The sequence below is a fragment of the Wyeomyia smithii genome, chromosome 3 (assembly GCF_029784165.1).
Source record: "Wyeomyia smithii strain HCP4-BCI-WySm-NY-G18 chromosome 3, ASM2978416v1, whole genome shotgun sequence".
In the NCBI taxonomy this organism is placed as follows: Eukaryota; Metazoa; Arthropoda; class Insecta; order Diptera; family Culicidae; genus Wyeomyia; species Wyeomyia smithii.
In genome coordinates this window covers 236,681,492-236,694,016 of record NC_073696.1, presented here as the reverse complement: position 1 = coordinate 236,694,016, position 12,525 = coordinate 236,681,492, and the positions used below count along the sequence as shown (strand labels likewise).

General features: G+C 38.6%; 1 protein-coding gene across 1 annotated transcript in view; it reads right to left on the bottom strand.

Annotated features, from left to right (window-relative positions):
- The window catches only part of LOC129727139 (uncharacterized), a 103,875-nt gene extending 92,050 nt beyond the window's left edge, over positions 1-11,825 (bottom strand). The window contains exon 1 of the mRNA XM_055684631.1: positions 11,146-11,825. Within this exon, the coding sequence (XP_055540606.1) occupies positions 11,146-11,777 (632 nt within the window). The 5' untranslated portion in view covers positions 11,778-11,825. The remainder of the gene's footprint in view (positions 1-11,145) is intronic.
- Positions 11,826-12,525: the final 700 nt, after the last annotated feature.

The window sequence follows — 12,525 nt, the reverse complement described above, 5'->3', positions numbered from 1 at the left end:
GTATTCTGCCATTGTTCGTTTGACAGTGTTCGGGTGAATGGCCGCCAAACCAAACACTTTGTACAGATAGTAGAACGGTTGTAAGGCACCGTAGATAACGTTTGCTGGAAACCAACGACAGCCCATCGTTGCACCTGTTGCTTCCTTGACTTGCACTGCAGAATTGACGGTGTTGTTGTGGCTTCAAACGAAACAGTAATTACGCTTTGTATCATCAGTAATTAAACATGCAATATCGGTAATGCACTGGCTCCCTTGTGGCGTTTGCTTGCGTATATTTTTCTTGGCTGTAAAAACATTTTTCGTTAGACTACAACTTGGAATGTTTATGAAAGCTGGATCGTGACGTTTGTTGATTTATGTTTACAATATTTTTTGATTAATTTATATTTACGTCAATCTTGCTTTTGTGCACTGTGGCATAGCGTTTTCTGTTTAATTTCGTACTGAGGGCGCTGTGTTGCGCTACATTATTCCTCATTTTTGGATAGTTTTTTTACTTTTTACTATTAAGTCAGAACTTTCAATCATTGTTGCAAAATTTTGGAGCTGCAAAACGAAAATGATAAAACAGCAATTTTGTTTTCACTCTCATCAAACTGGTATTGAGTGTCGCCCATGTTAATTCTCAGTGGAAACAATGTTAATTAAATAAATGATAATAATTTTTTGTTTCCTTTCTCTTTGATTACTATTTCCATGATACTTTTTGCTTATTAAGCTAGGCAATGTTGTAATGTAATCTTTCGATTTGTGGAAAGAATTCGTTGAAAACTTTTATAATGATGCTGTAATAAACGACTTTGATTCGTTCTCAATGAGAGAATCTCTCATTGGTACTTAGATCCTTTTGAAAAGATACGCGAGAATATGTCCTAATTAATATCGTAATTATTTGATCTGAGCCAATCTATTACATGAAGTCGACGAAGTAGATAAGCATCTACATCCTCAACCGCATAAACATAGTTGAAGTAACACAGTAAAATTTGACGGTAAATTGGACAAACAAGCGCGATTAGAAATCTGCGAGGATGTGGCTTTAATGTGAACCTACGTTCTTTGGTCTTAGGTCAACGTCGCACTGAGTAATTGAGAAGCTAATGGAAATTGCTTCCTCTTAAACTGAAAGAGAAAACAATTGTTTTTCCCTCACATGCGATTATAGTGCGTCAAAATGAACTGTGCGACTAAAATGTTCTTCGGAAAAATGTGGGAAGTTACTCATTATGTGCAATAGAAAGCATAGTTATTTCAGGCGACATTTAGAGGAGAAAATGTGAGCAAAAATCAAGAGAATGGATGAAGACTGATTTTAAATCACAACGGTAATTTTATTAACTGCATATGGCACGAAGGTTTTTTTTGCGACACAACATTCTAAAAAATTATAACTTCCTAATCTTCATACAATGAAAGGTCTCTGAATAAAAGTTGAAAAAAAATCTGATCTCAAAAGGAATTACATATAATGACAATTTATGGATGCTGAGCTCCTTTTTGATGTCAGAAAAAAAAACAAAATGGAAAAATTTTCATCTAAAACGCCATTATGCTTCTCGTATGATCTTCTTTTTTTCGATCTGATCTTGAACTGGCCCTACTATGAAAGATCGAGAAATAATGAATTTTCGTGATTTTTCTTCCAGATGATGAAAATAAAGTGAAGAGGATGTTGAACATGGTTTCGAGAAAAAAACAAGACAGAAAAAAATGAGAGAAAGATAAAACAGAAATAAGACAGAAAAAGAACAGAGAGTGGACAATGACAATACAGAGAAGACAAGACAGAGACAGAGACAGAGACAGAGAGTCGAGACAGACGAAAAGGCAGAGTCCATACATAGATAAGACTAAGTCAAGACAGAGACAAGACTTAGGCAAAACTGAAATAAAACAGGGACAAGACAGAGACAAAACAGGGACAAAACAAAGACAAAATTAAGGCAAGACAGAATGAAGACAAAAGCAAGACAGAGACAACACAGAGACGAGAGAGACAAGACAGAGTCAAGACAAAAACGCGACAGAGACAAAACAGAGACAAAACAAGGCAGAAACAAGACAAGACAGAGACAAGGCGAAGACAAGACAGAGATAGGACAGAGACAAGACAGAAACAAGCCAGAAACAAGACGAAGACAAGACAGTGACAAGACGAAGCCAAGACAGATACAAAACAGAGACAAGACGAAGACAAGACAAAAATAAAACAAAGAAAAGACAGATACGAAACAGAGACAAGACAAAGACAAGACAGAGACAAGACAGGAACAAGACAGAGACAAGACAGAGACAAGACAGAGACGAGACAGAAACAAGACGAAAACAAGACAGTGACAGTGACAAGACAAAGCCAAGACAGATACAAAACAGAGACAAGACGAAGACAAGACAGAGATAAGACAAAGACAAGACATATACAAAACAGAGACAAGACAGAGACAAGACAGAGACAAGACAGAGACAAGACAGAAACAAGACAGAAACAAGACAAAGACAAGATAGATACAAACAGAGACAACACAGAGACAAGACAAAGACAAGACAGAGACAGAGAGAGCTTCGTAGCCGCAAGGTTACAGAGTCCGCTTTGATAAGCGAGTGGTCGTGGGTTCGAATCTTAGTAGAATCAGGCCATTTGGTTGTCAAAGGACTTCAACATGGGTCCATTCTCAGGCTCTCTACTACATACCCCTCCTTCAAGCTGAATTCTATAGTACCCTTGCTGACTTGCATCCTAACAAAAAAAGTCCCTCTTATAATAAAACTGTTCTGAGTAACGCATAATAGTTCTCTTCAGGGAATTGTAACTATGACGCGGTCTTGGCCGGAGGAACGAGGTTTCGATACGACTCCTTCCTCTTGACAAAAATATAAGTCCTACTTATAATAAACCTGACCAGAGGTGAAGCATTGAGTGCCTCTTCAGGGAATTGTGATTGTGACGCGGTGTTGATAGGAGGAACGAGGTTCGATAAGACCCCTTCCCCTTGACATAATAAGTCCCTCTTAGAATAAACCTGGCCAGAGAGGAACGTTAGGTGTAGCCTCAGTTCAGGCAATTGTAATTTGGCGATATTGGTAGGATAGAAAAAAGGCTCGGTATAGTAGAGCAGTAAGCTTGAAATGTAAGGGTTAACTCTCACACACAAGCACGGATATAAATAAAAAAAGCGTATCATTCACTTCAATAGTGATACGGCCAATAATATGAAGTGCGGAGTACAGAAAACACCTGGGAAATATCACAATAGATCAAAATGTCTCTGGTCGCAGTGATGAGTCCACACAGAGAAAAAAAAAGACAGAGACAGAGGCAAGACAAAGACAAGGTAAAGACAAGACAAAGACGAGACAGAGACAAGACAGAGACAAGACGAAGACAAGACAGAGATAGGACAGAGACAAGACAGAAACAAGCCAGAAACAAGACGAAGACAAGACAGTGACAAGACGAAGCCAAGACAGATACAAAACAGAGTCAACACGAAGACAAGACAGAAATAAGACAAAGAAAAGACAGATACAAAACAGAGACAAGACAGAGACAAGACAGATACAAACAGGGACGAGACAGAGACAAGACAAAGACAAGACAGAACAGAGGCAAGACTAAGACAAGGCAAAGACTAGACAAAGACGAGACAGAGACAAGACAGCGACAAGACAGAGACAAGACAGAGACAAGACAGAGACAAGACAGAGACAATACAGAGACAAGACAGAGACAAGACAGAAACAAGACAAGACAGTGACAGTGACAAGACAAAGCCAAGACAGGCACAAAACAGAGAGAAAGACTAAGACAAGACAGAGATAAAACAGAGACAAGACAGATACAAAACAGAGACAAGACAGAGACAAGACAGAAACAAGACAAAGACAAGACAGATACAAAACAGAGACAAGACAAAGAAAAAGACAGGACAGAGGCAAGACAGAGACAAGGCAAAGACAAGACAGAGACGAGACAGAGACATAACGAGGACGAGACAGAGACAAGACAGAGACAAGACTTAGACAAGACTGAGAGAAAACAAGAAAGAGACAGAGACAAAATAGAGACAAGACAGAAACAAGACAGAGGTAAGACCAAGACGAGACGGAATCAAGACAGAGACAGAGAAGGCAGAGAAGACAGAGACAAGACAAAGACGAGACAGCGAAAAGACAGAGACAAGACAGAGACAAGACAAAAACGAGACGAAGACATATCAAAGACAAAACAAAGACAATACAGATACAAGACAGTGACAAAACAAGAACAAAACAAAAACAAAATAGAGACAATGACAATCCAAATCCAAAATAGAGACGAAATAGGAAAAGTGATAAAACCGGGAATTTTTTTTTAAATATTATTTTGTTATGAAAGATGGTAAACCAATAATTTAATATGTTAAATCAGTGATTTAAATTACTACAAGAAATTCAATCATATGAAAAAGCAGTTCTATCTTTCTGTCTGTCTCTCTGATCCTTATAGACGTGGAAACTACTGTACCAATCGGCGTGAAAATTTGTATGTAGGGGTTATTGAGGCCGAAAAAGGTAGCTCGAGACCCCTCCCTCTTCTCGAAGGGAGGGCTCCCATACAAATATAACACAAACTTCTGCGTAACATGAAAACTAATCAAGCAAATGGAACTAAATTTGACATGGTGAGGTTTTTAGGAGTAAGAAATATGTCAATGGTTACTTGATACCCGTCCCTTCTGTGGAAGGGAGGGTTCTCATATAAGTGAAACATAAATTTCACTACTAGTTCGTAGCTTAGGTACTACTATTTGCATAACGCTATGAAGTGGTGCTGTTAGTATCATACATATCTTAAGCAGCTTAAAAAATAATTTCTTGTGATTTTCAGCTATTTTCTAAGGTAACGGAAGAAGGATCAGAAATGACCCTCAATGTGATACGCGGTTTACTGATAGCCCTTTCACAAAACATCTCTTCAATACATTTCAAAACACATGAAAGTTGAGACATATTTTACTTTTTCTTCATTCACCCGCAAGCAGAAAACATATCAATGACGTAGTTGAAACAACACCGATGAGCATGAGCATGAGCATGAGCATGATTGACCGCCTGCGGTTGCTACTCCGTTATTGCCAGATCAGCTGTAATTACACAGAGAACCAACAGATGACGCTTGGAACCAACATGCATCCTCAATGTGTAAAAACTGGTGACCTTAATCTTTATATTGGGCAATACCAGCGCCGGCCGCATCCGAATGCAGGTCAAATAAGGAATTTGTTTAGGCAAATGTTGACGTGATACTCGCTTATTGGAAGCCGAGAACACCCCTGCACTTCCACGAGAAATCACTGGGATGTTGGAGAAAGGGCAAGGTCAACAGCAGGGTTCGTTTTGGTAAACGATGCGCTGGTTTCGACTGTCAGGTTCTTCGGAACAAGTATCGCGCGAACAAGTTCATTATATCCGCCACGATATTCATAATGCGATTCGAACTTTCAGTTTTACAATGTAACACCGCAACAATGAACCGTACGTAAGGATACTGAACCTTTGATCAAATTGGGACAAATTGAAATGATATGATATCTCCTCGTAAAGTGATCCTCTTTACACCAAAATCTATTGCGCGTTGTTGATCTATCTGTAAATAATTCGACTACATGAAGGTATCTACGCGGAGTCCCTAGAAGTTCAGTCAACCGGACATTTTCTACCTAACAGATCGACCAACGACGTTTCTCGTACACACTTTGTCTGCTCTAAAAAAACGATACGATCCCGCGAAAAACACACCTGAAAAACAGAATATAACAATGTTGCGCGCTTATTACGAAAACTAACCATGAGTATATTTCTTGCCAAACATCGCGATCCTCTGCGTACGACGCATGCGATGTAGCCTACGCTACACATAGCAATCAGCTATTTGTCAATCCCGAGTACTTCCGAAGAAACGAACGCACGTCGGCCGACGCGATTCTTTGGAGGGTATACATCGCGTTTTCGTTAATCGCGATATTTATCGACCGGACGAAATCTTCGGTTAAACAGGCGCAGTGAGACATGAACAAGTATCTGGGTATAGCCCTCGAAATCACTATATTCTGAAAACGTTCATATAAGTAAAATTCTCCCGAACCGGAAACGCGCTTTACATCGAAGCACTATGCACGGCCGCTCTATTTCCTCCTACCGACGCAGACACTCGGGGACAACACATTTCACGCTGATTTTCTTTAAGTTGTCAATGCGAATGTTGCCTATTAAATCGGAAATTGGCAAAGTTTCATGCATACAAAGCCTTAATAATTTAAAAATGCAAATTTCCATATTGACCAATATGTAGTCTTAAGTTTGTTAACAAAATGCCGACCTAGTCATTTTTGGAACATAGTATACAAAACATAAACAACCCAAAAGTTAGGAAAATCGAAAAAGTAAAGCATACGATTTCATGTATTATCACTACACCATACTCCTAGCTTACATAAACCACACCATTGCTCTCGAGGTGAGAACATGTTTGGCTGATAGAACCCTACTTGAAGCCTGACCGTGCAAAACCGTGGTCGATGACGGATTCGAGGTAAACTATGCGTCATGTTGGCTCATTACTAAGTTGAGTTACTCATTACCTTATAATGGATGTGATTCTGTCATACGAGAGTCAGTGCGTTCAAAACAACGAATAAAAATGCTACTTATTAGGTAATCACGTGTAAGTATGGCCTTAGCGACTCACGCAGAGCATCTAGTGGCTAATGATCGTGAAGTATATTCGCACGTTTTGACTTTTTCTATTGATTTTTTCTATTTATTCTAGAGAATAAACGTATCACGAATCATTATTTTATAAGTAACTAATGCGTAGTCTACTTATAACAAGCTTCTACATGAATACTTTTTAATACATTTGGGAAACCGTAATGAATTAAATTTGCTGATAAATAATAACCACGTTGAAATAAATAACCACGGTTAAAGGAAAAAGTTAAGACGGTTTACGCACGCGGCTTGCTACAATCTTTCGCGTGAAGTGTCTATTAAAGACACATTCTAAACTTGTACTGAATGATAAGATCGCATATAAAACACGCGCGCGAATAATGCGGTTGTTCAGAATATTTTTATATTAAGGAAGTATATTTAGGGGCCTATCAAATATTAAATTTGGCAAAGCTTCATACATCCAAAGCTCAAAAGCTCATCACACAAAAAACATCGTTTATAAGTAAAATGCCAAACTCATCATATCCATCACCCATCATATCTCATCAAAATTATGTTCGAAAGTTTGCCTGTAAAACAATGTTCATTCAAAAGCTAGGTAAATCATGAAATAAATGTCTTAAATCACATCAACACGCAAATATGTGTAATACGTTATATGTGATATATTAAAATCATAAAGAAATTTATAAAAAACTTGGTTTATTACCATCCGGCTACTATTCACAAGTTCTCCGAACCTAGCAGCTCAATCTACATAACTATTCTATTCTGAATCATAGCTAAGCGTAATATATACGGTAATGCATGCTATAGAAAATGCTATCTCGTTTTAGTTTCTTTCAAACACCACAGTGAAACTTTAACTTTATTATGCGCATAACTTGGTAGATCTTTTTGTACTGCTACTAATTTATATACGATGAAATCACTCCCGGTAAAAAAATCGCACCATCACCGTAGTTGAAACAACACCGATGAATTTATAAACAAAAATTAATCGAGGGTGCTGTCTACAGACCTTAAAAGTCAAAAATTTGTATCTTAATTGCCAGTGGAACTGTCACTTGTGAATAATTGCGAGATTTGGAGATGGTGGACGTGCAATTACCCCAGAAAATATTAACATATGGCAAATAGCTTGTTTATTTTAATAGATAAAACATAGTATTTTTCGTAACAACATGCATTTTTGGAAGGCTGATAGCTTTGTAGAAGGAAATTTTCTATCTAACTTTTAGATGAATTGATCACTCATTTTTCTGTATCAAAAGATGCGTTGTTTAATAGCTTATAAATATATGAAGATACTTTATGGCTTGAATCACTATTCAAATTATCGAACGAAAACGCCAGAATAAAACACTGTGCAATGGTTGAGTTTTCAAAGAAAACTATATCCAGAATGATGTTATTTTACACCGAGCTGCGCAAAAATACTAAAATATTGAATCTAAATAGAAAATCATTTCATACTGACATGTTTTTTGATGAAATGTTATATGATGATAATATCGGGTGAAAAAGGTGATGGAATCGGGAGCTGATAAATCGGGAGCAGATAAAGTCGGGTACTGATATAATCGGGTGATTACTGTACTTACTATGCTTGCATCCACGACATATAAAATACATCCTCGAATATACCTTAATCATTAGCCAAAATACGCGGACACTTCATTTCACTCTAAACATAAAAAAAATCCCACAAATTCATTATTTTTGACCTTTAAGATTAGGGTCCACCGTTTAGGGCATCTTCAGCGGTGTTCTATTTTTGAAACAACTTTATACTAGATTTACACCAGTGAAACCTAAACAGAACCAGCTAATATAGACCAACTTTTCGTTCTCCGCGCCGGTGTTGTACATCTTGTTGTTTTAAACCGCTGACATCTGTCACACTGACTTTATGGATTTGACGGTTTGACCCGAGCGTCAATGATATTTCTCAGGATGGATTGGTCTGATCTAAAATTTCTGCTACAAGTAGGGTTCCGAGGATAGCGTAAAATATTTGATCGCGTAGGCCACATACTGCCAGTTATGCTTCAAGCTTAAAAGGAGCAGTCATTGTCATTTTTCCTGCGGCTCATCTAACCCGCAAAGTCGAAAAATACGAAAAACGAAACATAACGCCCCCCAGCGATTATTTAGTTTTGTTCGAGTTGCTCGAAACGAAATGCGCAATGTCACCCCAGAATTTCGAACGTTTTCAGTTCAGTGTCTTCTAGGAACATTTTTCTACAGAGACTTAAGTTGGGAGGCTGATGTTATTTTCCTTGGAGCCTCTCGCTCGCATGTTTTTCGTTTTCGACGCATTTATTCGCAGTCCGATTCGTCCGGCTTTCAGTCGGATGTTAGTTTTCTTCCGCCGTCGCAATATTACGTGTCATGATGTCAAAGTCATCCGCGAGGTCCAGAAGTGCTCTTTTCATGACAAATTCAAGGAAAAATATGAAATCGTACTCTAAAAATACGAACAAATTCTCCCTTTTTTTAACAAATATGTTATTCAAACAGCAATAACATGTCTCTTCTGTAGAAAACTACATCTAGTGTATAACAAACTCATGTGTTTTTTTTCAGTGTTGAGATAAACCTCAGCATTCTATCTTTGCTTTTTCATTTCCCACAGGTTTTCTCCAGGAAAAAGCTTTTGGGAAAGTTTGAAAAATTGAAATTCACAAATCTCGAGAAAGTCACGCCTGGAAAATATCTTAGGAAACGAAGATTACTGACATTTTCCGTAGATTGTTAGTCATTTCCGATCCTGAGCACAACAAGCCTGAAAATCCGAGATTTCTTCGGCCTCCAATCACTTTGATTTATCGTAAGAATGCGTGTACTTTATACGCATTCACTGAGTAATGTTTTAGGTAACTTGGATTTTTTTTTGAGAAATATTCACGATGGACTCCTTGCACTACCGATTAATTCAATTTAAAGGTTTTGGAACCTACCGTTCAAATTTTTTAATGAAACTCTACGATCTCTGTTTTGAATAATTGCTATCTTGTAACTTTGAGACAATCTTGCACGCAAGATTGGCAAGTAGGACATTATGCAGATAATGCAGTGAAAAAAATGCCAGAAAATAATTTCGATTTTTGTTTTTGAATCACACATATATTTTGTTGTATCAAATATTTAAGAGTTTTATTGCCGTAATTTTTTTCTGCTCAGTGTGATGCAGTAACATAATCCATATTCATAAGGTACACTAAAGTCGCTTTTTACGCGGGGGATACGTGCCGCGTAAAAAAACCTCGTAAAAAAACCGCGTAAATTCCGGAATCCGCGTAAAAAAAACCGCGAAAATTTTGGAATTCGCGTTAAAAAAACGCGTAAAAAGCGACCTTAGTGTGTTTCATTAGCTCATTATTATTTTATTTTGCCGTCTTTCATAAGCTGTAAGCAAATTCTTGAACATTCCCACTCACCTGAACGTGTCGTTTAGTGCGGCAAACCGTAGGTGCACTAAGTACATTAGAAAACTCCCGTAGCTCATCATCAGTTCGAAACTGTGCAAAAACATCATATAGGCCATCTGTCGCAGTAGAAGGTTCTGGTTGAAGACGAGATGCGTTAGAAAGTACCACAAATATCCGGAGCACATTATGGAGGAAATGACTGCCACTAGGGCCATTGTCATTAGCAAGCGGCGCCGATGGAGCGCGTACGGAATTCGCATGCCCAGTTTTGACACCACCAGATCCACTTCGTGTTGCATTTTCAGAATCGTTTGAATTTTCCAGCGCATTACAAAACACGACACCGTTCCATTCATGGTCATCAGAAAGAACATGAAGGTGTAGAAATTTTCAATACTGTCGAGGATCACCGAACTGTACGCCGTCGGAAACGGATTCCGGTACATGCATACGTAGGAAACGTAAGCGTATGCGAAAATATACACCACTAGATAGAGCCACGATAGCAGCAACGATTGCTGGGCACGCCCCTTGGGGTCGAACGGAATGGCGGCCAATCCGAAGAGCTTCAAAGGATAGTACAATGGTTTTATGGTATCGTAAATATTGCTCACCACGTGGCAACACACCAAGCGCATTGTCCACCAGTTCACTATTCAACGCGGCCAGTAGCACTAAAATAATTTTTTGTTTAGGAAAAACTGAATACCTTCAAATTACGGGAGAGATAATTACACTGGAATATGTGGGATTATTTGGACACTGCGAAAAAATATCGTAAATTCGGGGATGGAATAATTTTCCTGTTAAGGTAAATATTTTTTCTTCATAGTGTCAGTTTCGGTATCATACTTATCCTAATTACATTCGATATCTGATAGACGATGTCAACATAGTGTCATATCGTATGACTGTTTAATTGCATTCAAATATGGTCTAACTTTCGATTGTATAGGCAAACCCTACCGAAATTGGAAAGGGTTTTATGACTCACCTGAACGAGTGGTTTAGTGCCGCAAAACGCTTTTCCGTCAGTTTCACCAAAACCGTTGCCTGATTAACAATCATCAGAAAGCTAGTAAAGTTAGTTGCAAAGATAAAAACGCTTGTAAAATCTAACGAAGCCCCCAGCACTGCTTTTCGATAGAACCAAATATACACTGAAATAATGATAGTAGTCGTCAGTACAAACATCAATGTGGCCACAACCAGAAGAAGATGATGTTTCCGATAGTCAAACTGTTGTTTTAGTTCCACCAAAACCTGATCGGCCTCATGTAATGTTTTCAACAGGTATTGGAAAACGTCCCGACAGAAGTAATTGATCAAAATCGAAATCACGATGACTAAGTACAGCAGGACAGCGTATACATTTTCACTTAAACTGAGGATTACTGAATTATACATCTCATCCAATTGGATCTCGGATGGAATAATGCTGGTCGCGATGGCTGTAGCGTATGCGTGATACGTCACAAAGAAGGCCACATACATAAGCGGAATAAGTAATCCTGCAGTAGGGTTTCGATCCCAAGATGCGCCACAATCAAACCCGAAGAATTTCAACAGTCGTGCGAAAGGACGCATTGAATCGTAGATGTCGCGTGCCGTGAACCAGCGCATCATTGCAGTGAGTCGGACAAAACGCGAACGGTTGCTATTTCGGCAAGCTCGAGAATAACACTGAACCGTATGTGACAGTCGCAGGAATTAACGAAGGGCGGAAGCGTTCAGCAGCGCAGTGAGAATCGATTATTGTGCCGAGGAAAACTTTACACGACGCGTACACTGTGAGTGAGGGTGCTAAATTTGGCCAACCGAGGTTTTGTCTTATGTCACCTAACTTGTGTCATGTAAGCTGTCGCCACAAGTCGTTAAGAGTGGACAGCGCTAATTGACTGCCGCTAATTTCTTCATTTCACTAGGTCAGTGGAAATCTACGCAGGAATAGAGAAGCGATATTGCGATTTATGATGCAAGAAAGTGATGCCTGGTAGCCCCAGGTGGGCTCTGGGAAGAAACAAATTCGCTTTTGCAGAGCTCTTAATTGGCCGTCATTTTCATTCACATTAGTTCAAACACAGCGAGCGTCAGTTACGCTGGATTGTCGTCATCGCTCAGGATGTGGAGATAATGAATTATGTTATACACTCCTTTTTCATCTCTATCTCTCTCTCGCTGACACGCTGACGAATAATCATGCTACTCTTGTGGTTGATGCTTATATATCACCACAGATACTAGAGCTAGCCCAAGAATATATGAAAATTTTGTTTTTGTGATGGAGTCAAAAGTTAATACCTACATTAATTTGCTAAGAAATTTTCAATTATATGTGAAAAAAAAAATCGAGTGATTAATTTAATGGTAATTG